The following is a 26881-nucleotide window of genomic DNA, read 5'->3' as shown; positions in this document are numbered from 1 at the left end:
AGTCACATAAAAGCAATTTTGGTTAAGATCTAAGAATTTGTCACTGAAAAGATCAGTATAGGGTGACATTAGCTACTTGGCTATAAGGTGAAGGAGCTGCATGAGAGAAGGAATTAAGCTGTGGGGATGCTCAGCCTGAACAGATTGGGGGTATCTTGCTGGAAAGGATTAAGAATTTATTTATTTATGTATTTTTAGATTTTTTTAAAACGATTTTATTTGACAGAGATCACAAGTAGGCAGAGCAGCAGGCAGAGGGGGCGGGGAACCAGGCTCCCTGCTGAGCAGAAAGCCCCTTGTGTTGCGGGGCTCCATCCCAGGACCGGAGGTCATGACCTGAGCTGAAGGCAGAGTCTTTTTTTTTTTTTTTAAAGATTTTATATATTTATTTGACAAGAGATCACAAGTAGGCAGAGAGGCAGGCTCCCCACCGAGCAGAAAGCCCAATGCAGGGCTCAAACCCAGGACCTGGGATCATGACCTGAGCCCGAAGGCGGAGGCTTTAACCCACTGAGCAATCCAGGCGCCCTATTTATTTTTAAAGATTTTATTTTATTTGTCAGAGAGAGAGCACAAGCAGGCAGACTGGCAAGCAGAGAGAGACGGAGAAGCAGGTTCCCCATTGAGCCAGGAGCCAGATGCAGAACTCGATTCCAGTACCCTGGGATCATGACCTAAGCTGAAGGCAGTCGCTTAACCGACTGAGCCACTCAGGCATCCCAAGGATTTTTTTTTTTTTTTAAATGGGTGATTCACTGGGCACCTGGGTGGCTCAGTGAGTTAAAGCCTCTACCTTCGGCTCAGGTCATGATCCCAGGGTCCTAGAATCAAGCCCCACCCACATCAGACTCTGCTCTGTGGGGAGCCTTCTTCCTCCTCTCTCTCTGCCTGCTGCTCTGCCTACTTGTGATCTCCGTCTGTCAAATAAATAATCTAAAAAATAAATAAATATAACGGGTAATTCAGGGGGTGCCTAGGATTGGTGCCTAGGATTGGATTGGAACCCTACATCAGGCTTCCTGCTCAGCAGGGAGCCTGCTTCTCCCTCTCCCTCTGCTTGCCTCTCTGCCTGCTTGTGCTCTTGCTCTCTATCAAATCTTGGGTTTTTGTTTTTTTTTTAATGGGTGATTTAGGCTAAGTGTTGATCAGAGGAGCATTTGTGTAATCAAATGGGGCGTTGAAGTCCCTGGGCAGAGGAATATGATGAAACCAGTGTTGTAGAACTCTGAGTGTGGTGAAACTGGGGCACCAGGAAGCCCACTGTAACAAATTAGATGATGTGGTAGAAGAAACAATGATTGATGGATGTCAGGCATGGGAGAAAGAAAAATGCCAAATTAATTCTTAAGGTTGGAAACCATGGAATTGCAAGAACAGTATTAACAGAAATGGGAAAAGAATGTCATTCTGGGAAGGGAGAAGTTTTGTTGCATTTTAGGGGATATATAGATAGCTGAAGGTATAGGACCACAATTTAAGCTTGGGATTTTTGTCTTGGGAGGAGGGAGAAAAATGAAGATTTTCGCAGAATTCCACAGGAGGAGGGAGAAAAATGAGATGTACAGTGTCTATGAAGTCCAGTAAGATCTCAATGGTTTCAAACATAGCAAAGGTTTTTACAACAGGGTATTAAGATAGTGTGAAGCTGGAGGCAGAGTGTATACATTTCATTCAAAAAATAGAAGGAAGTAGAGGCTCCTGACTGGCTCAGTCAGTGGAGCATGGGACTCTTGATTTGGGGGTTTAAATTTGAGCCCCAAGTTGAGTGTAGAGATTACTTAAAAATAAAACCTGAAGAAAAAAATGGAAGTAGAAAACAATGTGATCATTTGGAATTGTCAGGTGAGAGTGTAGGTTAGTTGTGATTTAATGGATTGATCTAGTGGGATAGAATTTGAACATGTTAGGGAACGTTGTTAAGGGAAATTTCCTTAGGAGGTTGAAATGAGTGGAATCACAAGACTAGGTGGAGAAGGTAGCTTTAGGGCAGATGAGCAAAGTCAAATGTCGAATCAGAAACGAAGGAATGCCTGGAGGTACCTGATCCTATAACCAAAGGAAATGTATCAGGATAGAGAATTGTTGAAATGGAAAAGGAAAGGTGAAGGAATTGGGGAGTTCAGGTGAGCTGTGGGGATGGTAGAAATCTGAAATTACCTATTGTACATTAAAGTTTGAAGTCTTGGCCTCTGATCTATGACAGTTACAAGGGAAGTATTTGAGAGGGAAAGGTAGGACCTCCGAGTAGGAGATCCGTCCAGGTCCTCCATTTTGTAAGCAAAGGTGCCGCCTTCCCTTCGCAATACAGTTGTTGGTTGCCCTCTGCTGGTCAATTTTGGTCTTGCCTCTCCAGACATAACTGAGAGCATGCGCAAAATGGCACTTGATAGGAAGCTGAGTACTGAGCCTGTTAAGAGTGTTCATTCAGGACACACTTGATCACATCTGTGTATAAAGGCCTAGTAAAGGAAAAAGAAAAAAAATACACAGCCCTAACTCTCAAGAACCTTATAGTCCATTCTGAGTGAAGATTAAAACATGTATATATACCTACTATAAAAACAAAAAAAATCCATTTACTCAACAAAAATTTTTTTTTTTTTAATTGAGTGGCTTATATGTGCCAAGAGTTGATGTTCTTCCGGGGAAGAAAGACTTCACAAAACATGATTAGGGTATGGTGGGTGACAAGAGGTTAGAGATGACTTCCCAGGAGAACCAACATCGATGTGTGAGGATGGGAAAGATTATTTCAGGCAGAGAATAGCATGAGCATAGACAAATACTAGACCAGGAACTATGCCAGTGGTTGGAAAGTAGTGAATAGGAAAGAATGGTGAGTGAAAAGGGACCAGCTCATGAAACACAGAAAGCAGCTGCGGGAGGGTTTAGAATCTCCAGCTACAACAATTAAAAAAAAAAAATTATTTATTTATTTGACGGAGAGATAGCACAAGCAGGCAGAGGGTGAGGGAGAAGCAGGCTTTCCACCAGCAGGAAGCCTGATGTGGGGCTCAATCTCAGGACACTGGGATCATGACCTGAGCCGAAGGCAGCTGCTTAACTGACTGAGCCACCCAGGAGCCCCTGCAATGGGATGCTTTAGTGCAGCTTCACATAGAGTAACTCATGTGGTCCTCACAATCTACTTTCCCAATGACTCTAGGAAGTGGTCGGCCTAGACTGCACTGACCCTGAGAAATGTGAAAAGAGTTAAGATCTGTTTAGGAAGCAGAATAAATATAACTTTTAATCAGTTCTTGCAAAGAGGTGTCAAAGGAGATGTCTTGCATGCAACGGAGTCGATGGCGGTGGTAGAACAACAGGTTCCAGCTGGAGTAATCAAGAGTCTCAAAGAGAAAGGATAAAAGGATGTGCAGGATGGGAATTTATAAATGATGAGGGTGCCAGGGTGGGAAGGAGACAGTGGTGAGGATGATCTCAGAAAGAAGAGTATGAGAAAAACGAACGAAGGTGGAAAACTGCAAAGTAGAAAGGTGTATAAAGCTCTGTGAATTACTCTTGAACTCCCTGCCCTTTGGCAGCTCTTTCTTGGAAAAAATGATGCTGTGCAAGAAATGAAATACAAAAAGAACGTCCTCAACAAGTATCCTACATATTCCCCGTGATTAGAAATTAGGGGATGGGAAGAACCAGATAAGGTGAATACAGGAAGGTTAGAGGTTTAAAAAGGAATTCCCTAGCTTGGTTAATACACGAATAATTTAGAACAGCACTTGGCACCTAATGAGCAATCAGTAAAAAGTATCTCCTACACTCCAGCTGCAGCTAGATCTGTAGTGTTTACCCTTCAACAGGCTACTTCCTCCTAGCCCAGTGATATCTGAGATGAGCCTCCTCAAAGAAATCCGAAGAGAAAAGCCTTTTCCTGGGTCTCAGTTATAATCACACCTCCAGTCATGAAACCCAGAGGTGCCCTCTTTTCCCGGAAACTCGAATTTTGACTATTATATCACAACAGGCATTCAGATTTTCAAAAACCTAACCCTTCTTCAACCAAATCCTTTGCCATTCCCGTCCCCAAGAATGAAACGTGTGCCCAAGTTCTAACAAACCCGAAGTTAGAGGATTCAGAAAGTGTCTTGTGTCTTAGCAGCCAGTACAGTTGTGCACGATTAAGCTTCCCTTGATCACCTCCCTCTCTCCCCCCTCCCAATTCAGGCGTGAGACTTCTCGGCTTCTATTTCTGGGACAGAAAGGGAAGTGCACGAAAGACACGTGTGCGGGGGGTCCCCTTTACGTATCCTGAAGAAGGGGGAAAAAAGCGGCCGTCACGAACAGGATTCGAACCTGTGCGGGGAATCCCCATTGGATTTCGAGTCCAACGCCTTAACCACTCGGCCACCGTGACTTCCAAAACCATATCTCGCCGCGCGCTTACAGAAGGGGTCCGCATAGCGACCACGGAGGGAATGTAGCAATGGGAAGCCGGCCCGACCCCATATGCACACACCCTGGGACCCCCCGCCCTCCGCCCCTTACCTCGCTTCTACGCCACTCAAAGGAACAAGCGGATGGAGCGGGTGACCCAGAGAGGGAGTTGGGGGGGGGTCCTCCCGCCCAGACAAGATTGGGGTCTCAAAGAGCGCAAAATTATTTAGAAGGCGATGGCGGCCTGCAGAGGACTCAGTTGGAGGGAAGAGGCTCGGCCCCAGGGTGGCGGCTAGAGGACTCCTCCGGTTAAGGAGTGAGAGGGGATGCTGAGGCAAGGTGTTAAGGGTGAGGGAGACTCCGGAAGAGTTGAAACGGGGAAGTCCTGGGGATGGATTAAAGAAAGAAACTTCCTGGGGAAAGGGGTCTGGGGTTCCTTAAGATTAAGGGCTCCGTGGGGTTGGGAACGTGCAAGGTAAGGACCACGCGGAACTATGAGCTGGGGGTTCCTCCAGAGACGGACGTCGGCTTGGGGTAGGCTAGAGAGGTACCCCACTCCCTGGGCTGAGAGGCAAGGAGGGGGAAAGCCTTCGCCTTGGGTAGAGAAAGATCTCAGGAGAGTGGGCGCCCCCTCCAGGAAGCAGCTGCCTCTCCAAAGCTCCCGCCGCCGCTGCCGCCGCCGCCGGGAAGGCCGCCAGGGTGGGTCCCGCGTCGGGAGCCTGGCCGCCGCCGTGCCCGGCCGGTCGGCAGGGGGCGCTGCGCGGGCCGGGGCCGGCCCAGGCGGCGGGAGGCGGCGGCCGCGGCGGCGGGAGGCGGCGGGAGGCGGGCGGAGGAGGAGGCGGAGGAGGCGGGAGCTGAGCTGAGCGGGGCGGGCGGCGGCGGGGCCCGAGCCCGAGAAGATGGCGGTGCGGAAGAAGGACGGCGGCCCCAACGTGAAGTACTACGAGGCCGCGGACACCGTGACCCAGTTCGACAACGTGAGGCTCTGGCTCGGCAAGAACTACAAGAAGGTACGCGGGCAGGGCCGCGCGGGGGCCGGGGGCGGGACAAAGGGACCGCGGCCCCGGAGCCCCCCCGAATCCTGCCCACCCTCGGGTAGCCCGCGGCCCCTCCCCCGCGGCCTCGGGAGCAGCCCCAGCGCGCCCGCCGGCGCCCCGCGCCCCTCCCCCAGCCTCTTTTACCGCCCCCCCCCGCCCCCCGCAGCCTGGGATTCCAGCCCCCGCCCTCCCTGCTGCGCCCTCTGCCCCTTGTTTTTCTCCACTGCCCGGCGGGTCCCGGTGCCAGCCGCCCACCCTCCCCTGGGCCAGAGCCTTCCGGGCTTTTCCGGGAGAGGCGGCCGAGGGTGGACTGGGTGCCCGATGCCCCCCCGCCCCGTCTCGCCCGCCCCAGCGTGCCCGCCACGGTGCCCGCCAGAGCTCTCCACGGAGCCAGGTACCGGCAGGGCTGAGGCCTCCCTAGTGCTTTGTGTATGTTCGGAGAGATGATGAAAGCAGGAGGGTAAACAGCCACAGAGCAGGCCCTTGGCTGCTCATCAGCCTGAAGAAGCCCCCACACCTGTCTCCACTGCTCGTCCCCCACCTCCACCCAAGGGACAACAAAACCCCTTGGGAGCCAGGTTATAACAGTTCCTGGGCAGCGACCTCTTAAACCATCCCTCAGCTTCACAATGAAGTCATCCGACCACCTGGCCTTGCATTGCCTTTGGTTTGGGGTTCAGAGGCTAAGACACGCTTTAAATCTCCAGCCCCCTAGCCTTTAACTGGAGATAATAAGGTAGTGAACAAAGGGTTCAAAAAGCCCTACCTGACTTTTCTGTCAGACCTCTTCCTGGTGTTGTCTTTGTCTTTAGGCCTGGTTGAAAGGAATATCTATACGTGGGTTTTTTCTGTGGAGATGGTTTGCCTCTTCCCTTTCACTACCCCCAGTTAGAGGTTCTCTTTCTGGCTTTCCTTAGCTCCCCAGTTCTTCCTGCCCAGCTTTCCAGCCTGTCAGAAATGTGATGGGTGGTTTAGGAGTACACCCCTCTGATCCTGGTTCTGGCCTATCTCGGAGGTCTCTCTGAGTGTCAGAATCCTGACAAACAGCTGTTGGGTCTGTGGTATGCCTGTACCCCAGCGTGAGGCTCTGGTTCCCAGGCCTCCACCTTTGACCTTTTGGAAGGGAGATCAGTCTAGGGGCTTAGTCTCTAGCCCTGGGGGGATTGACAGCCTGTGAGCTTTCAAATTCAGCTTTCAAGTTCTTAGCTCTTTGTCCTTTACCTTTTCCTTCAAGGCTCTCTTTACATCTCCCACTGAGAGGAGCACTTTACTCTGTGATTAGGGTTGAGGAAACAGGGGTCAAAAGGTAAAGAGAAAGTTAGCCTCCTGGCTCAGATTTAAATTAGAACAGGAGGCTAGGATACTAGGTAGCATAACATGGAAATGCGTAAGAAGGCCCAGGGTTGCCTGTATCAGATACAATTTCCTCAGAAAGGAGAGATGTTTCCTTGCTCTTTCTCACCAGGCTGGTGGTAGCTTGGTTCTTGCCTTCTAGGAGAGCCTACAAAGACATTTGTGCCCAGTTCCTAGGAGAAACAGAACACACAAGCTCATTCTCTTAGTTTGTCTTGCCTCACTTCCTTGCACCGTTCTTATTAAGCTATGAGAGTCTAATAAGACTATAGTCTATAGTCTGATAAGACTATAACCCCCTGTAACCCCTAGTAAGTTAGGGGGAGTCTTGGCCTTCCAAGAAGTTGCTCCCAAGAAATACACTGTTGTCTTGTTTAGAGTCTCAGAGACACTCCTTCCATTGCCTGAACTTAACGAACCTTTAGGATTTTATAGCCCTCAGTGCTGTTGACTAGAAATCAGGGTCCTTCAACTCCAATTTCAGAGTGTAGCTGAAAGTAGGAAGCCCCACTTGCCTCCAGCACTGAGTGCTGGCAGGCTGGGTTGGGGGCAGCAGAATTTCAACTTACTGTGAGGGGCTTAGAGGGCTTCCCTTCTGCCATTTTCTTTATAGAAACTAGACATATGGGAGAAGAAGACACTATTTTTTCCTACCCCAGATGCTTCCAGAACCTTGGGGGAAGAAATAAGAAGATAGTGGATAGTTTATCTGGGGTCTGCTTTTCTTCCCTTTGCCTCTGTTTCCCTAGTATATCCAAGCTGAACCACCTACCAACAAGTCCTTGTCTAGCCTGGTTGTACAGTTGCTACAGTTTCAGGAAGAAGTTTTTGGCAAACATGTCAGCAATGCACCGCTCACGAAACTGCCGGTGAGTGCAAATGCCAGGGAATGAATCCTCCAAACTGGAGAGGGAGTTGTGGGGTTTTTATCAATTTCATGCTTTTTTGAGATTTGATAATTGCCTATTATCTCTGCCCCTAGTGAGGCTGTCAGTGGCTTGCCCTAGTCCCCAGTTTACCACTCCCTTTGTCTTCATAATACTTCATGCAACAAGGGGCACGTAGCTGGCTGAGTTGGTGAAGCGTGCGACTCTTGATCTGGGGGTTGTGAATTTGAGCCCCACGTTAGGTGGAGAGATTGCTTAAAATCTTAAAAAAAAAAACAAAAACCCACAAAACTTCATTCAGCAGGTTATCCGAGAGTGTCGAAGCTCATATATGAAACTCTCATGGCATGGTTAAAAGGGTACAAGATTTGGATTTATGTAGGCTTGTGTTCAAATTCTGACTCTGCCTCTTGGTATCTCTGTGATCTTGGGGAATCCGTTTAAACCTTTTGAGTATCTGTTCCTTCATCTCTGGATGGGATTAATATCTCTACCTTATAGGGTTTCTGTACTGGTCAGTGAGGTAACCCTGTAAGTACATGGCACAAGGTGGGGCTTTATGAATACTGGTTTCTCCCCGTGCCGCCTTCCAGGCCACGTGATACCATGGCGTAGAGGTTAAAGAATTCCAGCTTTGAGGTCTCAGTTGATTGGGCCTCCAACTTTAGATTTCAGCTTGGTTTGTGATCTCAGGGTCATGGGATCAAGCCCTGCATCAGGCTCTATGCTCAATGAGGAGTCAGCTTAAGACTCTCTCTCCCTTTCCCTGCCCCTTCCCTCAGCACACTCTCTCCCTCTCTCAAATAAATAGATAAATTAAAAAAAAAAAAAAGAAAGAAAAAAGAATTCCAGCTTTGAGAGCAAGGTTAGTTCAGCATGGGATTTTGTGAAAGGATTCTTAGTAAGGGAATTCAGGATATAACTCTCACATTCTTCTTTCTTGTCTCAATTTTGTAGATCAAATGTTTCCTAGATTTCAAAGCAGGAGGCTCCCTGTGCCACATACTTGCAGCTGCCTACAAATTCAAGAGTGACCAGGGATGGTGAGAATTCTTCTTCTCTATGGTTCTTAACATTTAGGGGGACTCCCCCTTTATGATTTCCTGGGTCTTTCTTGGGATGGGAGAGCATGAGTAGATATTCTTGTGAGTCTCTTACTTTGCTAGATCAGTAGACCTGATGTGCTGGGTCAGAAAGGTGGCTGACAGAACCAAAATAGTCTCCAGGAGTGAACAAGCATGTGTGTGTGCATTGGTGTGTGTATCACAGAGGGAAGGGAATTCTTTGGTTGACATCTCAAGCTTCTCTTTGTCCTTTCGGATGAAGTACAAAATGATTTGGAGTTGAGATCAGTGAACCCCAGATCCCAGGCCATTTTGACAGCAGTTTTGAGCAAGATTGCATCCTGATTTCCCATGCTAAAAAGCCACATACCCTAACCTTGTCTTGAGCCTGATCTAAATCACTCAGATTATTGACTCTTTTCCAGGCGGCGTTACGATTTCCAGAATCCATCACGCATGGACCGCAACGTGGAAATGTTCATGACCATTGAGAAGTCCTTGGTGCAGGTAATAGTCAAGAACCTCCCCTGTCCATCTCGTTTCCCTCAGTGAAAATCCCAAACACGCCTTTCCCATGATCTCATTGCATCTGTTTCTTCTCCCTACAGAATAACTGTCTGTCTCGACCTAACATATTTCTGTGCCCAGAAATTGAACCCAAACTGCTGGGGAAATTAAAGGACATTATCAAGAGACACCAGGTGAGTGGGTGGGTCAGAGGAAGTTTTGGAAACTCCATGACTCTTTTTTCCTGATGTTTTCAGTACAATAAGCTGTCCTTTGGGTGACATATTTTCTACTGCAAAGGCGGCTCTGCCTACTTGAAAAAATACTAGAGTTAAAGCCTTGAGCGTCTCTTTCTCAGTTCACTCCCATTTCCCAGTTGACAGGCTTAGATCCCTGTTTCTAGAGACTGCACTGGCCTGGGGATTAGGAAAGCCAGAGATTGCCTGATTTCAGAGAAATGAAACATCTACTCTGGAACTCTGTAATAACAAGCAGATGCCATTGCTGGGGACAGGCAGCTTCACATTTCCCATGTGCAGATTATGTATTCAGAGGATTATCTGTAGCAACTTTTAGTTCTTTAGTTTTTCTTCATTATTAGCACTATCCTAGCTATTTCCTTTTGCCTCTCAGCTGGTGTGTGTTTAAAAAATGCAAACTGACTTTAATACCATTCTGAGCAAAACATGATTAGGAAGGCAGATATGTGGTTAGGTCTTATTTTGGCTTATTTACACCCATGAGTATTTCAGAGGGGACTATTTACCTGCTTTTCCTCCTGGCATCCAGGGAACAGTCACTGAAGATAAGAACAATGCCTCCCATGTTGTGTATCCTGTCCCAGGGAACCTGGAAGAAGGTGAGACCTGGGTTTTCTTGACCTCTGCAGTGGACAGCTTGGACAAGGAGTTGGGAACCATTCAGTCTCTGTACAAGGCCTGGGCTCCTCTCTCCTTTTGATGCTGTGCCCTGCTATTGCCTTATGTTCCTGTGTCCAGGTCTCTGGCTGCAACACGAGCTGTGTACAGTTATTTTCTGTGTATGCCTTTAGCTTATATCTCTCATTGTTCTGTCTCTATCCCCAGAGGAATGGGTACGACCAGTCATGAAGCGGGATAAGCAGGTTCTTCTGCACTGGGGCTACTATCCTGACAGGTGAGGACAGGGTCCTGGGGTAGGTTTAAGTATAGGAGCCAGACTGAGAAGCCTTAGAACATCTAGCAAAGAAAGCAGACACTCTTTGGGGGTTATTTTTAGTTCTGTTAATTTGTTCTCCTCCTCTCTATTATGAGAATTTTCTGTCTTGGGAGACGTTTGGACTTATCCCATGTGGGTTAGACTAAAAAGATTGGGGCTTTATATGTGAAATAGTTATTCCAGTATAATCTCCGATAAATGTTAGAAGCAGTCTGAATGTCTAACAGTGGGAAAATGCTTCAGCAGTTTTCATATCTACTGAGTGGACTATTATGCAGCCATCAAAGTGATAGAAATAACATGGGGAAAAAAAGAAATCACATGGATAATTTGTAGATAAATATAAAATGCAAAAAGTGTGATTATAAAATAACACTGAAGTTATGTAAAAACAAAATTGTACAGGAAAAATTTGCTGAGAAAAAGTACATACCAAATAGTTATGTTGGGTGATTCTTTTCTCTCTTTCCTTTTTTTGGAGTTGTTTTTATTACTTTATAATGGAAAGAATACCATAAGAAAGAAAGAAAGAAAGAAAGAAAGAAAGAAAGAAAGAAAGAAAGAAGAAAAAGAAAGAAAGGATATCAATATTAATTGGAAAAATAGCCATACCAAGAAAGAACCCATCAACCCTATACTTTTTATAAGTAGAAAAAGTAAAAGATCTGCACTTTGCTTTTCCGTGACTCCATCCTGTTGATCCCGCTTCACACTCAATCTCCTGTGGCAGTTACGACACGTGGATCCCAGCCAGTGAAATCGAAGCAGCTGTGGAAGATGCTCCAACTCCTGAGAAACCTAGGAAGGTGAGCCCTTCTTGTCTCCTGGCCCAAGAAACTATGCCAGGGGGTGCTTGGCAGGCTCAGTTGGTAGAGTGTGCGACTCTTGAACTTGGGGTTTAAGTTCGAGCCCCACGTTGTATGTGGATATTACTTAGAAATCTTTTTTTTAATAGACGAGGGGTGCCTGGGTGGCTCAGTCATTAAGTGTCTGCCTTTGGCTCAGGTCATGATCCCAGGATCCTGGGATCCAGCCCTGCATCAGGCTCCCTGCTTTGGAAGGAGCCTGCTACTCCCTCTCCCACTCCCCCTGCTTGTGTTCCCTTTCTCACCATGACTGTACCAGAACCAGGCCACTCTTCGGAAGTGAAGCTCGAGAGCCCATGTCCTTGGGGTTCTCGTCAAGGGTGCCTAGACAGCTGTGGCTTTCAGACTTCTCTCCAGCAAAGCATACCTTTATACTTAGGTTCATGCAAAGTGGATTCTGGACACAGACACTTTCAATGAATGGATGAACGAGGAAGACTACGAGGTAAATGACGACAAAAGCCCTGTCTCCCGCCGAAAGAAGATATCAGCTAAGACGCTGACAGATGAGGTGAAAATTTCTCTTCTTTCTTCCTTGGTCCCTTAGCTGAAGCCTTGGGATAGGTCTTCAGTGGGGCTTGTTGGCTTACGTTCACTCCAGTTCTCCAACCTGCAGGTGAACAGCCCAGATTCAGATCGGCGGGACAAGAAAGGAGGGAACTATAAGAAGAGGAAGCGCTCCCCCTCTCCTTCACCAACCCCGGAAGCTAAGAAGAAAAATGCTAAGAAAGGGTATGCCAGCTCCTACCCTGCCCCCACCTTTACCATTCTCTCCATGCCATGTTGAAGGAAGGAAGGACAAACTCCTTCCCATACCCAGCTGGCCCTTGCTGGGGTAGGCCAGATTCCTGGATGTTCTGAGAGGGAAGATGAGGTCTTCTCTAGCTCCCCAGTTGTTAGTTCTAGTTGCAGCCACTAGTGAACTCAGAGCTAAGTCTTCTGGTGGAAGCCTTTGCCCTTCTGAGTACTCTGTAGTGATTGGTTTCTGTGTATGCTCAGCTCCACATTTGGGGTTCTCTCTGGCTTCACTCCCCTTGAATGTCAACTTCCAGGGACTTCCTGTCCAAGGATGACTGGGTTATCTTTCACTCCCTTTCCTTCCCAGTCCCTCGACACCTTACACCAAGTCGAAGCGTGGCCACAGAGAGGAGGAGCAAGAAGACCTGACGAAGGACATGGATGAGCCTTCACCAGTCCCCAACGTAGAGGAGGTGACGTTGCCTAAAACAGGTATGGGCCACACCAGCTCCTGGGACCTACCTTCTGTCAGGGCTGAGTTCCCCAGCCCAGTTCCAGGTCAGGAGGACCTTCCCTTTCAGTTTAGCTGGTTATTAAAGTTATTTTCATCATCATGGACAGTCCTCTGACTTTATCCATATGGGAGCTGTGGACTGTGCTTTGCGCCTGATGATAGTTGTCTCCAAACTGCTTTTGATCACGTACCCTCAGCAGGAAAGTGTTGAAGCACAAGTTAGATGTATATACCGTTGTACGTATATGTATGTACCGTTACTTTAGGAACATTATGAAACACATGCAAATGTCACGTAAAAGTGGGAAAAGGTAAAGGATAAGATTAAAATACAAATACAAAGAGAAATTCTGCAATTCTCTGCCTGTATTCTGCCTGTATTGCATCCTATGGGAAAAGCCCACTTTGGAGACCATTGCTCTGCAGTGTTAGAGGGTGGTACAGTTCCAAAGGGGGACTATGATCTGTATTCCATGGATGAGCTGCAAATATCCTGGCGCGTATTTCAGGGGTGGGGGCGGGGGCCACAGAGCGAGAGGAGCGCTGGCTCCCACCCCGTTGTCAATCACAGGGCTCTCTTCAATCACACGGCTCTCTTCTGTATTCGTGTTTTCTCTGGAGCTGCCATGTACGGACTCAGTTAAGGGAAGCCCTGTGCTTTAAAAAATGTTGAAGATCCAGCCACAACTCTGCACAGGGATTTGATCAGACTCGGTCTCGGTCCATTAAGAACTCACAGACAGGGACCAGAGGAGCCTGTCAAAGACAGGAATGCCTTATGAGTTCCCATTGAGTAGAAGATGCTTCTTTACAGGAAAAAAGTTAAGTGAATTTTTGGTGGGGGAAGGAGGGAAAGTGGCAAGTGAGTGTCAAGGCCTAGAATGACTGTGCCCAGAGGGAGTTACCACCTTTTGCGATCCAATGGAGAAACTTAGGGGAGATGAGATCTCTAGAGTTGTTAACTTAGGTGGAGAGGTATAAGGGTTTGGTTTGGGCAGAACCTGTCTGATAAAATGACTCTCTCTCCTGGCAGTCAACACTAAGAAGGATTCAGAGTCTGCCCCAGTCAAAGGAGGCACCATGACTGACCTGGGTAAGGATGGGGGGTGCCCAGCTGCCAGCCTTTTCAGAGAGTGGGATTCTCCTGCCCATCAGGAGGCTCCAACCTTCTGTTTCCCTGTCTCTCTCTTTCAGATGAGCAGGAGGATGAAAGCATGGAAACCACGGGCAAGGTGGAGCCAGTTTAGAGAGGCCCTCTCTACCTCTCTACGGGATTCTGAGTTGTGCTTATAAAGTTCCTTCTACCCAGAGCTTTCTACTACCTGGACTTTTCCCACCTTAGACTAATTCTGGCTATTGTTCAAAACTCAAAACCCTGACCCTTTCCATGTTCTGGGGCCTGTAACTTTTCATTCCCTACCCACCCTTAGTGCCCACTTCCTGGGGTGTGGGAGAAGCAGAGGGTTGCCAGGGGCATAATGGGAATGCTGAGTGTCCAGCATCCTCCATACTTTTAGGATGAGGATGAAAACAGTACGGGGAACAAGGGGGAGCAGACGAAGAATCCGGACCTCCATGAGGACAACGTGACCGAGCAGACCCACCACATCATCATTCCCAGCTACGCCGCCTGGTTTGACTATAACAGGTATTGTCACTCCAATGCCTCCCTGCTTCTCTTTTGCCCTGCCTCTGGGGCCAACATGTTGTTCCTCTTCCTGTCTCCAAATAAGTTATTTCTTCATCAGCCGGGTAGACTGGGGAACACTTTGGTTTTAGGGAAGCTCGTATCTTTGAGTCTTCACCCCCTGGGGGATGGTCTCCCCAAAGAAGGGACGACTGCTGTGTTCTCCCTCCCTCCCATCTAGGCTTTTCCTTCTGAGGCTCCCATCTCTCCACCAGTGCCTTCTGAATCTGTTCTGTCTTCTTTTGCAGTGTTCATGCCATTGAGCGGAGGGCTCTCCCTGAGTTCTTTAACGGCAAGAACAAGTCCAAGACTCCAGAAATGTAAGGAAATTTTAGCTCACGACACTCTTTCTCCCTCCTGTCCCTGATAATCCTTCCTGATCCAGCAATATCCCATTGAGCAGATATTTCTTGTGCTCCTTGCAAAAGCCAGCCACTGTGCTCCTCTTGCAAAGACATGATCTCTGTCCACAGGCAGCCCCAGCCCAGCACTGTGACCCCAGTAGGGTGCTCTCTAGGATTGCCTGGGGGCAACATTAAGCATGGTCTTCTGTACAAAATGGGTACCTGCTCTGATGCCTCCATTTGTTTCAACAGAGTCCACAGCCTTACATCATTACTAAGATATCCAAAACACAGGTATCCTCAGCATACATAATAGCTCTGACTAAAATGTAAATGACCTTGCTGGTCCCTGAAAGTAGGTTTTAATAGAAAAAGAAGAGGAGGAACTATGAAGATCCAAGACTCTGAATTAAGGGATGGAGAAGGCTCTCTGGAGAGAAGTGTTGTGTATAGTACAGGCTTGGGGCTTGGGTGTTGCTTCAAGCAAAACCTATTTAGCTTTGACTGAGTCTTGGGAATCTCCTATGGCTAGGGGTGCTCCAGGATAAATGTAATGAGAAGGGTGAGAAAGTGTTGATCTCCCTGAGCTTGCTTCCCAGCCATTCCTCAGCTTCCCCTCTCTAGGGCCATCTTGCCTTCCCACCATATTTCTTTCCCTGGAGCATGGTATGGTTCTCTGCTCTTCTTCCCGGGGAAGGCAGTATATATGAAGAAGCTTGCTCTCTGCAAGAGAAAAGAGTAATAACATGGTGACAAGCGTAGGCAGGGCCTGATCTAGAATTGTTCTACACTTTGTTCTCTTGGTTAAGATAGTAAATAGTGATAAGTGCCTGCATTTCCTGAAAGCTTACTATCTCCCAGGCACTATCCTAAGTGTCTTATAGGCATTGACTAATCTTCACATCAGCTTTAGAGGTAGGTCCTATTCTCCTCTCCAGTTTACTGATTAGGAAACTGAGATACAAAGAGGAAGTGAGCAGAGAAGCAGAGAGAGGTTAAATCACTTGATTAAGGTCACACAGTGAGTAGAAAAACCAGGATCTGAGTCCTTCAGACTGGCTCATGTTCTCAAACTGTATGCTGTAGCACCCAATAGTTACTATTTGCTGAGCTGCTGAAATGTGCCTGGCACTGTACTAGATCTTTCCAGGTCTTTCTGTTGCTCAGCAGACACTCCACTTTACAGGTTAGGAGACCATGGTTCAAAAAATTTTAATAAGTACTTTGCTTGAGGATATCATGGTAGAACTGGGATTTGAACTTAGATCTTTCCACCCTCAAAATATGTATTCGGGGTATCTGGATGGCTCGTGGGTTAAAGCCTCTGCCTTCGGCTCAGGTCAAGATTCCAGAGTTCTGGGATCAAGCCCCACATTGGGCTCTCTGCTCAGCCGGGAGCCTGCTTCCTCCTCTCTCTCTTTCTGCCTGCCTCTCCCCATACTTGAGATCTCCATCAAATAAATAAGTAAAATCTTTAAAATATATATATATGTATATATATTCTAGGGGTGTTTGGGTGGCTCGGTAGCATCCGATTTTGGTTATGGCTCAGGTCATGATCTCAGGGTCATAAGATCAAGGCCAGCATCAGGCTTTGCACTGGGTGTGGAACCGGCTTAAGATTCTTTCTCTCCCTTGGGGCTCTGGGGGGCTCAGTCAGTTGAGCATCAACTAGTGATTTTGGCTCAGGTCATGACTTCATGGGTTATGGGATCAAGCCCTACACTGGGCTCCACATTTAGTGGGGAGCCTGCTTGAGATTCTCTCACTTTGTCCCTCCCCCACTCACACACACTCTCTCAAATAAATAAATCTTAAAAAAAAAAAAATTAAAAGATTCTCTCTCCCTCTGCCCCTTCCCTGTGCATGCTCTCTCTCTAATTAAAAAATACAGATAGGGACGCCTGGGTGGCTCAGTTGGTTGAGCAGCTACCTTCAGCTCAGGTCATGATTCCAGTGTCCTGGGATCGAGTCCCACATTGGGCTCCTTGCTCAGCATGGAGCCTGCTTCTCCCTCTGCCTCTGCCTGCCATTCTGTCTGCCTGTGCTCACTCTCTCTCTCTCTCTGACAAAATCTTTTTAAAAGAAAATACAGATATATATATATATACTTTTTTTTCCTCAGCAAGCTCCACACCTGTTCCCTGTTAAGTGTGGGGCTTAAAAAGTAAAAAAATATATTCTTTTTTTTTTTAAGATTTTATTTATTTATTTGACAGACAGAGATCACAGTTAGGCAGAGAGAGAGGAAGGGAAGCAGGCTCCCTGCTGAGCAGAGAGCCCGATGTGGGGCTCGATTCCAGGACCCTGGGATTATGATCTGAGCCGAAGGCAGAGGCTTTAACCCACTGAGCCACCCAGGTGCCCCAAAACATATATCCTTTATAGTGCGTCATGTTGACTACAGTCGGATGCATGGATAAAGTCTTCCCCTTAACACCTGCCTTTGGAAATAAGGGTACCTTTTCTTGCTTTTTGATTGCCTGATGAAAAGTTTGACGAAAACTTCCCCAAGTACAGCCCAGGAGATGATTCACTTAAGTGAATCCCACTTCCATCAAGGCAAACGTGGCAACGTTGGAAACCCTTGCATCTAGCACATGGCGGACCCCGTGTTCACCACAGCCTGTGACCCACTCTGTTTCCTTTAGTCACACAGGAGGAACCATCCACTCTTTTATCACCTTTCCTACCCCTCAGTCCTCAGCGTACTTACTTTCCTTCCTCTCATTCATCTCTCTCTCCCCGCCTCCCTTAAGCTACCTGGCTTATCGAAACTTCATGATTGACACCTACCGGCTGAACCCCCAGGAATATCTTACCTCCACCGCCTGCCGCAGGAACCTGGCCGGGGATGTCTGTGCCATCATGAGGTGGGTCTGCAGCTGAGGGGAGGGGGGATGTAAGGTGCCACAGACGCTTCTTGGCAGAAGGAGAGCTGGCAGCGAAGAGCATAGGGGAACAAACAGGAAAAAAAAAAAACCCACCTCTAGAGAAAGGCACAGTCCACATTCAGGGCACATGTGGCTTGAGGGAATGGCAGTGGCATTCTTTGGCATGTGGAAGAAGGGAGGAGTGCGTTTGTCATTGAGGGATCCTGGTTCAGTTTTCCTGACTCTCCAGGAAGAGATGTTTGGAGATGGTGGATATGGAGAGAGGTCCCGGCTGGAGGCAGACGCCTGGATGTCATTGGCCTTTAGGGGTTCGCCAGGCAATAGAATGGGCAGAGAAGAGGGCTGGGGAGAGGGAACTTTATGCCCCACCCCACCCCTTTCCGGCAGCCCCACGTGACCCTATCTCCACCTCTCTCCTGCCAGGGTCCATGCCTTCCTAGAGCAGTGGGGTCTTATTAACTACCAGGTGGATGCTGAGAGTCGACCAACCCCGATGGGGCCTCCGCCCACCTCTCACTTCCATGTCCTGGCAGACACGCCCTCCGGGCTGGTGCCTTTACAGCCGAAGACCCCGCAGGTAGGGTGAGGGGCTGTGGGGGCGGGGTGGGGGTGCTGGGAAAAACTGGGCTTCTTTGGACTTTTCTTTTTCTGTTTTTTTAGGGTAATGGTTCAGGAGTGTTTTGAGGCTTCTTCCTTTTCCATGGGATGCAAAGGGCCATAGGAGTCAGCCCCGTGTTTTTAGCACCCTCTCTCAGTCTCTGTACCTAAGACTGCAAGGACTTGCTGAGGGAGAAGAGATGCTCCTTGTCCTTGAGGAGCAGACAGGCCAGTGTAGGGCGTGGAACAGATAGAGAAAAATGGCTGAAAATTAAGTTGCATGAAATTTTTTAACTTTGTGGCATTTCCAGCATTTTTTTCATTTTTGCCTCATACTTATCATCACTTCCATTTTTTTTTCCACCTCCATTCCATCATTACAGATATTAAGCGGAGACAGATTATGTGGCTTGCCCAGGGTCACAAAGTACCAAATCTAGGATTAGAACCTAACTGTCCAGCTCCTGAGGGAAACGATAAAGTTCCCTGTGAACATAAATGGGGATCATGCCAACTACAGATCTAATTAATCATGATGGGAACACGGAACAGTGGCATGAGTGCCCCCAGAGCTTGTGAGCCGCCCAGCATTTGGTCTTGAGGCCTCCAGGGCCTTGGCCTGCTCATTTTCCGCCCAGCCTCCATGACGCCAAGCTCTGTCCCCCAGGGCCGCCAGGTTGATGCTGATACCAAGGCTGGGCGAAAGGGCAAAGAGCTGGATGACCTGGTGCCAGAGACGGCTAAGGGCAAGCCAGAGCTGGTAGGTGGGGTGTAGACCCCGCTGGGCTTCTTATTTGCCCCTTTATTGGGGGGCCCCTGCCCGGGGAGAAGAGATGTGAGAGCAGAGGAGCTACAGCAGTGAGGGAGGAAGTCCCACCCAGGGGTGTCCCTGGCTTTGGGAAGGAAGCTCCTTCTGTCTGTTTTCTCTCTCTGTCCGCCCCTGGCTCCCGGGGTCACCCATCCTCACCATTTTCTTTCCCCTCCGCAAATAGCAGACCTCTGCTTCCCAGCAAATGCTCAACTTCTCTGACAAGGGCAAAGAGAAACCGACAGACATGCAGAACTTTGGCCTGCGCACAGACATGTACACGAAGAAGAACGTCCCCTCCAAGGTACAGAGGTGTGGGCTGACTCCGGGCAGGGGTGCCTTCACCCTCCAGTAGACATGGGCTCCTCTCTCTGACACACCCATATCTCCTGCAGAGTAAAGCTGCGGCCAGTGCCACTCGAGAGTGGACAGAACAGGAGACCCTGCTCCTCCTGGAGGTAATTGGGGCAAGGAAAGGAGAGTTTTCTCTGAAAAACGGAAGTGGCCTGGGTGCCAGCTGCACTCGTGAGTGGGCAGAGCGTGATCTCGTCCCCAGTCTCTCTCTTCCCCAATGCCTGCTGCACCTGCCCCAGGGAACAGCTCCAAGCCAGGCATTTGGGCCATTTCATTAACTCCATATCCTCTCGTAGTGCTACTTGGAGATTCCCCTGGGACCCAGCAGAATCCACAAATACCACAACACAGAGAGCTTTGAAGCCCGCTGCCCTTAGTAGGATGGGGGGAGTTGACCTTCAAGGAAAGTGGCTAAGTAAGGAAGTTGTGTCTCCACCACTACCACCAGGCACTGGAAATGTACAAAGATGACTGGAACAAAGTGTCAGAGCACGTGGGAAGCCGCACGCAGGATGAGTGCATCTTGCATTTTCTTCGTCTTCCCATTGAAGACCCGTACCTGGAGGACTCAGAGGCCTCCCTGGGCCCCCTGGCCTACCAGCCTATCCCCTTCAGTCAGTCAGGCAACCCTGTTATGAGCACTGTTGCCTTCCTGGCCTCTGTCGTCGATCCTCGAGTCGCCTCTGCTGCTGCGAAGTCGGCCCTAGGTAATGTGGAGGGGTCCTGGCCTCTTTGGTTTGAAAGGCTGGTTACTCAGACCTTGAAAGACCCTCAAGTTTGGCTGCCCTACTGGCACTGTCTGCCGCTGGCGTCCGCTCAGGCACCTGTCGAGCTCCATGCTGGCCTAGAGGAAGAGATGGGCTTCTGAGGCAGCTTTCACAGGGACAGCCAAAATGGCCTGCCTGCCCCTGCCCCCAGCCTTGTCCTTTCTGGATCTTGCAGAAGAGTTCTCCAAAATGAAGGAAGAAGTGCCCACAGCCTTGGTGGAGGCCCACGTTCGGAAAGTGGAGGAGGCAGCCAAAGTGACAGGCAAGGCTGACCCAGCCTTCGGTCTGGAGAGCAGCGGTATCGCAGGAACCACCTCTGACGAGCCTGAGCGGATCGGTGAGGACTGCTGGGTTCCCAGAGTTTTCCCCTTTGACCGAGAGCCCCCGCCACTTGGTGACCCCGTGCCATCCCTGCCTCGCCTTGTCCTCAGAGCACAAGACCAACGTGGGGAACTGGTGGGGGTTTTCTCTTCCCCAGAACTCCCTCTTAGGAGCTGTGGCTCCCTGCCAACCCTCGCACTAAGATTTTGGCTAGGAGAGTGGGCTTTCGGGAAAGCGATCCTGGGACAGCCTCTGCATCAGACATTTCCCATTTTCTCTTTCCCCTGGGCCCAGAGGAGAGCGGGACCGACGAGGCGCGGGCAGAGGGCCAGGCCACGGAGGAAAAGAAGGAGCCCAAGGTGCAGCAGGAATGAGCTGGGCTGGGAGGGTGGAGAGGCCGGGCGTGGCAGTGTGGGGAGGGAAGTCATAATCACTTCCCAGACTGGCCCCTGTGTCAGGACCAGCCAACCTGATGCCATCTACTTTTCTTTCACTGGTACCTCAGGAACCCCGAGAAGGAGTTGGGGCTGCCGAAGAAGAAACAAAGGAGAAAACCAGTGAGGTCCCCAAGAAGGACGAAGAGAGAGGGAAACAAGGTGACAGTGAGAAGGAATCAGAGAAGAGCGACGGGGACCCCATAGGTGAGGCTTCCAGCATGGTAGTTGGGTGTCCAGAGGACGGAAGTGGGCAACAGCCCTAACCCTACCTTCTTCTTGGCCCAGTTGACACGGAGAAGGAGAAGGAGCCAAAGGAAGGGCAGGAGGAAGTGCTGAAGGATGTGGTAGAGTCAGAGGGGGAGAGGAAGACGAAGGTGGAGCGGGACATCGGGGAGGGCAATCTGTCCACCGCTGCCGCTGCTGCTCTGGCCGCCGCCGCAGTGAAGGCCAAGGTGAGGACCAGGGTCCCGGAAGACGCCACCACCTTCTCTGATCTCATGACCCCTGCGGGAAAATGCTTCCCCACTTGCTTCCATAAGGCTGACCTGTTTCCTTCTCAGTTTGACCTGAGAGGGAGAGTTGATCATCTCTTCTCAAAGCAATTTGAAGCTTTTTGCCATGAGGCCTGGTTTTATCCTCTTGTTATTTGACCTTGTCTTATCTTTTTTCACTCTTTTTTTTTTTTCATGTACTTTTTTTTTTTTTTTTTTTTTTTTTTTTAAAGATTTTATTTATTTATTTGAAAGACGGAGACCACAAGTAGGCAGAGAGGCAGGCAGAGAGAGAGAGAGAGGGAAGCAGGCTTCCTGCGGAGCAGGGAGCCCGATGCGGGGCTCGATCCCAGGACCCTGAGATCATGACCCGAGCCAAAGGCAGCAGCCCAAACCACTGAGCCACCCAGGCGCCCCTTTCATGTACTTTTAAGAATGTGAAGCCTTTGCTACTCTGTGGGCTGTGACCACAGACATTTTTTCTTTTTTTTAAAGATTTTATTTACTTATTTGACACACAGAGAGAGAAATCACAAGTAGGCAGAGAGGCAGGCAGAGAGAGAGAGGGAGAAGCAGGCTTTCTGATGAGCAGAGAGCCCGATGCGGTACTCGATCCCAGGACCCTGAGATCATGACTCGAGCCAAAGGCAGAGGCCTAACCCACTGAGCCACCCAGGCGCCCGACAGCCAGTTCTTTCTTAAAACTTGCCGCCTTACCGCTCTGTCCCAGCCCACCTCCAGTGGGCCCCTCCCGCTCACACAACACCCTCTCTGCCTTCCCTAGCACCTGGCCGCTGTGGAGGAGAGGAAGATCAAATCGCTGGTGGCCCTGCTGGTGGAGACCCAGATGAAAAAGTTGGAGATCAAACTCCGGCACTTTGAAGAGTTAGAGACCATCATGGACCGGGAGCGGGAGGCAGTGAGTACCATCCCCTGGGGGCCTGTGGAGCCCAGGGCCACACCTTGACACCCAACGGGGGCTGTGTTTAGAGGGGGGGTGAGCAGCAGTGGCAGGAGACTGAGAGTGACAGGGCTTCACGGCTGAGGAGAAGGCAATCGCCCCGGACAGTATAGGACAAGTGGCCCACTGGTGAAACCTGGAACCTCAGGTCCCACGGAATGTTGACATTCTGGGGCAGAAATTCTAGTCAGTTTCTCCATTGCCTCATGTCCAGGTCCTTGACCAGTGTTTGATGTACATTGGATTTTCAGTAAATAAGTATTTGTTGAGCCATCAAGTAGGTTTAACGGATGATGAGAGGGAAGGGGCTTCAGATCCAGAAGGTGAACTTGGTAAGGGGATGGGAGGGACAAGGTATTGAACCATTTTGTTTCTGAGATGATATAAAAAGAAATGCAAGACAGGGATCCTAACAGAACCTGCGGTTTAATTGGAGACATCCAATATTCAGTAAGGAGGCATCTAAAACAGTGAATGCTTAAGGTATCTGACAAATTCAGATTAAAAGTCCTGAGAGATAACAAAATAAAGGCAAAGCTCAGAGGCTAAAGAGTTGATCTGTGATGGCTTCCTAAGAATGGTGAGTATTTAGGCAATTTTGAGGGAAGAAGAGAACATGAGTTGACAGGAACTGGAGGCATTTTCCAAATGAAAATAATGACAGAGGGGCACCTGGGTGGCTCAGTTGGTTTAGTATCTGCCTTCAGCTTAGGTCATGATGTCTGGGTCCTGGTATTGAGCCCCTCATCGGGCTCCCTGCCCTGGGGGAAGCATGCTTCTCCCTCTCCCTCTGCCTGCCGCTCCCCTTGCTTGTGCTCTCTTTCTCTCTCTCTGACAAATAAATAAAATCTTAAAAAAATAATAAAAAAAGAAGAAGATAATAACAGAGGGCACCTGGGTGGCCTAGCTGGTTAAGTGCCTGCCTTTGGTTCAGGTCATGATCCCAGGGTCCTGGGATTGAGTCCCACATTGGACTCCTTGTTCTGTGGGGAGCCTGCTTCTCCCTCTCCCTCTGCCTGCCGCTCCCTCTGCTTGTGTGCTCTCTTACTCTCAAATAAATGAGTAAAATCTTTAAAAAAGAGAAGAAACAAATGACAGATTCAGAGCTCTGGAGCTGGAATGAGTAAGGGCTCCTACTAGGTGAACTCCACTGCAGTGAGAAGTCATGCAGGCAGCCAGAAGATCGGGTGCTGGGGGTTGTGGTGGGGAGGACAGGGCAGGGCCCAGGAAGCCCAAGCATGAGGTCTGCATCTGCATTTGGTGCCGGTACTGGCCAGGAGAGACAGGGTGTGTTGGAGGGCGGAGCAGGGGGCAGGGTTTTATGCACATGGGTAATGGGTAACAGTACTCACTTGGACCCGGCAGCTGGAGTATCAGAGGCAGCAGCTCCTGGCCGACAGACAAGCTTTCCATATGGAGCAGCTGAAGTATGCAGAGATGAGGGCCCGGCAGCAGCACTTCCAGCAAATGCACCAACAGCAGCAGCAGCCCCCGCCAGCCCTGCCCCCGGGCTCCCAGCCGGTCCCACCTGCAGGCACTGGGCCGCCCGTGGTTCACAGCCTGGCTATGGCTCCAGCCTCTGTCGCCCCTGCTCCTGCTGGCGGTGGGGCTCCCCCCGGAAGCTTGGGCCCCTCTGAACAGATTGGGCAGGCAGGGTCAGCCGCGGGGCCACAGCAGCAGCAACCAGTTGGAGCCCCCCAGCCTGGGGCAGTCCCACCAGGGGTACCCCCCCCTGGACCCCATGGTAAGTGATGGTTTCTGGAACTCTTGCTGACCAGGGGTGGGGTTGAGGGCCTCTGGGTGAACATTCCTATCTCCCACCTCAAAAGGGATACAGGGCAGGACTAGAGACTTCTGCAGATGGGCTCACCTCTGTGACATCCCTGAGCCAACAGGGGTCCCTCCCCAGGGCCAGGCCTTGGAGGTTTTGTTCTAAGGATTTACCACTGAGTCCGTCAGGCAAATGGGTGCTGGGGCGTGGCTAGAGCATCCTGGCTGTGCGAGTGAGTCAAGAAGGGAGATTTTCTGCCTCTCAGCTTCTTGGTCTCTTCTCTTTCTTCCCAGGCCCCTCACCGTTCCCCAACCAACAAACTCCTCCCGCAATGATGCCAGGGGCAGTGCCAGGCAGCGGGCACCCAGGCGTGGCGGGTAATGCTCCTTTGGGTTTGCCTTTCGGCATGCCACCTCCTCCTCCTCCTCCTGCTCCATCCGTCATCCCATTTGGTAGTCTAGCCGACTCCATCAGTATTAACCTGCCCCCTCCTCCTAACCTGCATGGGCATCACCACCATCTCCCGTTCGCCCCGGGCACTCTCCCCCCACCTAACCTGCCTGTGTCCATGGCGAACCCTCTACACCCTAACCTGCCGGCGACCACCACCATGCCATCTTCCTTGCCTCTCGGGCCGGGGCTCGGATCCGCCGCAGCCCAGAGCCCTGCCATTGTGGCAGCTGTTCAGGGCAACCTCCTGCCCAGTGCCAGCCCACTGCCAGGTGAGAAGGGTCCTGGAGGGAGAAGGGTGAGGGAGAGGGGTCCACATGGAGGGACGGGGCCGGGGGGCAGGTAGGGGAAGGGCTTAGGTAATAGAACTTCCACCATCCTTTTTGAATGCTCGCTCTGGTAAATTAGAACACAGGGGGAAGGGCCTCTCTGGCTGTCCTCTGCCATTCCCCACCCCGGCAGCCGCCACCTCTAGGATGACGTTGGGGCCTTTCACTGGTGGGTCACGGAGGAGTCCTAAGGCACAGCGTCTCAGTTGTAAACTTGAAAAACAGCTACCTGTTTGCATGATGACTGGCACCCCCTTGCTTGTTCCCATCACGTTCAAACGCCCCATAGAGAGAGTTCCCTTGGGGGCAGGAAGATTTGGGGTGTTTCAGTTTTCTCGCTGTGAGGTGGGAGAGAGCGCTGGGGGAAGGCTGCCTCGGTCACCTACCCACCCATTGCATGCGTGCCCCGTCCTGTTTGTCTTTGGTGGCCTGGGTCCGGACCCCTCCGCTGCCCACCTGGCTGATTCCTCTTCCTTCTCTCCACAGACCCAGGTACCCCCCTGCCTCCAGATCCCACGGCCCCGAGCCCAGGCACAGTCACCCCTGTGCCACCTCCACAGTGAGGAGCCAGCCAGACCTCTCTCTCTCACCCCCTATGGAGATCAAGTTTCCAGGAACAGCCCTCTCCCCACCACTGGGACCCTTCCCCAGCCTGGAGAGTTCATCACTACGTAAGGAAAGCTCCTCCTGCCCCTCCAAAGCCCCCACCATGCCTGGCAGAGGCGTGCATTTTTATATCGGATTATTCAAGGACTTCTGTTTAAAAGATATTTCTAATGTCTGGGAGAGAGGATAGGATGGGGATGCTGCCCTCAAAGAAAGGGCTGGGGAAAGGTGTTTATACAAGGTTCTGATTAACCACTTTTAAGGGTGCACCCCTCAAAACTACTGCATTTTTTATGGATGAAGAAAAAACAAAACAAAACAAAACAAAAAAAACGAAGCCCTTTAAAGGAAGTAGAGAGATATAAAAAAGCCACATTGGAGCTCCCTCCACCCACTAAAAAAAAAAAAAAAAAAAAAAAAATTCCATTTTTTGGAGGGAGGTGACAGGATAAAGGGGATTTAAGGTTTCTGGGAGAGAGCTCTGGGGATAGAATAGGGTGCAGAGTCTGTCTCCTCCAGCCCCTTGTTAGTGCCCGAAGCAACTCCCAAACTCCCTCGGCCACCCCATCCCCAGTCTATTCCTACTGATCTCTACTGCTGCCTCCTCAGTGTCGCTGTTTTAGGCCACCCCAGCTCAGCTGATGACCCCTTTGCCCCTGAATGTCAGTTTTGTGTTTTTAAAAGTCACCTGCGTAGTTGATGTCAGCGTATGTGTATTTGGTGGGGAAATGTATTTTGGGGATTCCTGTGATAGGTAATAGAGGAAGAAAGAGCACTGTTCCTCCTCCCTGGGCCCAGTCCCTGGGCTCCTAGAAGACATGGGAGAGGGGAGCTAGAGAAGATGGGGAATTGTAAAAACCTGAGTTTTTAAAAAAGCACTTAAGCACCTCCTTCTTATTACTTGGTGGGTCACCCCTCTAACCTCTTCCACCAAGATCCTTAGAACCTTGACTGGTAGCTAGGGGTTCCCTGGGACTTGGGGACAGTGGAGGAGGGGTGCCCGACCCAGGGTAGTGCCTACCCCCAGCTTGCAGCTTGGCTCTGCTCCCTGGATTCCACTGCCTCCCCTACCACCTTTCCCTTCTTCATCCTTGATGTGAAGGCAGCCAGGACGCCAGGCCTCCCACCAGCTCTCCCTGGTCCCTCCCACCAGGCCTTTGTTCCTCACGTCCCAGTGTTTCTCTTCCTCTGCGTCTTGGCACCTTTCTTCTGTTCAAGGTTATCTGTAAATTTTCTTTTTTTTTTCCTTTTCTTTTCCCTTTTTTCATTTTTTTTTTTTTTTTTTTTATAAATTAATTTGCTTTCAGTTCCATCTTGTGAATGCTTCTGTGTTCTCTGACCTGTGGCTATCAGGCAGGGGGATTTGGACTGGGGCAGCCTTCCCGGAGTCCTTCCCAGGGGCATTCGCCTGGGCTGGAGAGGCACTGGGCCAGCCACTGGGACACAGCCATTAGGCCTCTCTCTGCAATGGGCTGCAGGCAGCACAACCGTGGGGACTGTGCCCTGGGG

The 26881-nt window shown here is 50.0% G+C and overlaps 1 protein-coding gene across 16 annotated transcripts; it reads left to right on the top strand.

Moving 5' to 3' along the window:
• The first annotated feature begins 5053 nt into the window (after nt 1–5053).
• Nucleotides 5054–26678, top strand: SMARCC2 (SWI/SNF related BAF chromatin remodeling complex subunit C2). Of its 16 annotated transcripts, none has more exons than XM_082741690.1 (30): nt 5205–5402; nt 7532–7651; nt 8627–8712; nt 9159–9240; nt 9342–9434; nt 10030–10099; nt 10326–10395; nt 11168–11243; nt 11683–11814; nt 11920–12035; nt 12409–12533; nt 13589–13648; nt 13750–13787; nt 14073–14203; nt 14491–14562; nt 17346–17459; nt 17904–18057; nt 18745–18837; nt 19073–19189; nt 19281–19343; nt 19688–19946; nt 20182–20343; nt 20622–20686; nt 20833–20968; nt 21050–21216; nt 22040–22174; nt 23582–23960; nt 24281–24364; nt 24644–24709; nt 25253–26678. In XM_082741690.1, exons 1-30 carry the CDS (start codon nt 5292–5294, stop codon nt 25327–25329), a joined length of 3453 nt encoding a protein of 1150 aa, XP_082597816.1. In that variant the 5' UTR covers nt 5205–5291; the 3' UTR covers nt 25330–26678. The 16 variants fall into 16 exon arrangements, with proteins under 16 accessions (XP_082597804.1, XP_082597813.1, XP_082597816.1 ...); XM_082741689.1 differs by having other exon boundaries at nt 19070–19189; XM_082741678.1 differs by having other exon boundaries at nt 5054–5402; nt 19070–19189; nt 24281–24709.
• The last annotated feature ends 203 nt before the right edge of the window (nt 26679–26881 follow it).

The sequence above is a fragment of the Mustela nivalis genome, assembly GCF_964662115.1.
Source record: "Mustela nivalis genome assembly, chromosome: 7".
In the NCBI taxonomy this organism is placed as follows: Eukaryota; Metazoa; Chordata; class Mammalia; order Carnivora; family Mustelidae; genus Mustela; species Mustela nivalis.
Note: the sequence above shows the minus strand (reverse complement) of the source record. Positions and strands in the feature narration are given on the sequence as shown.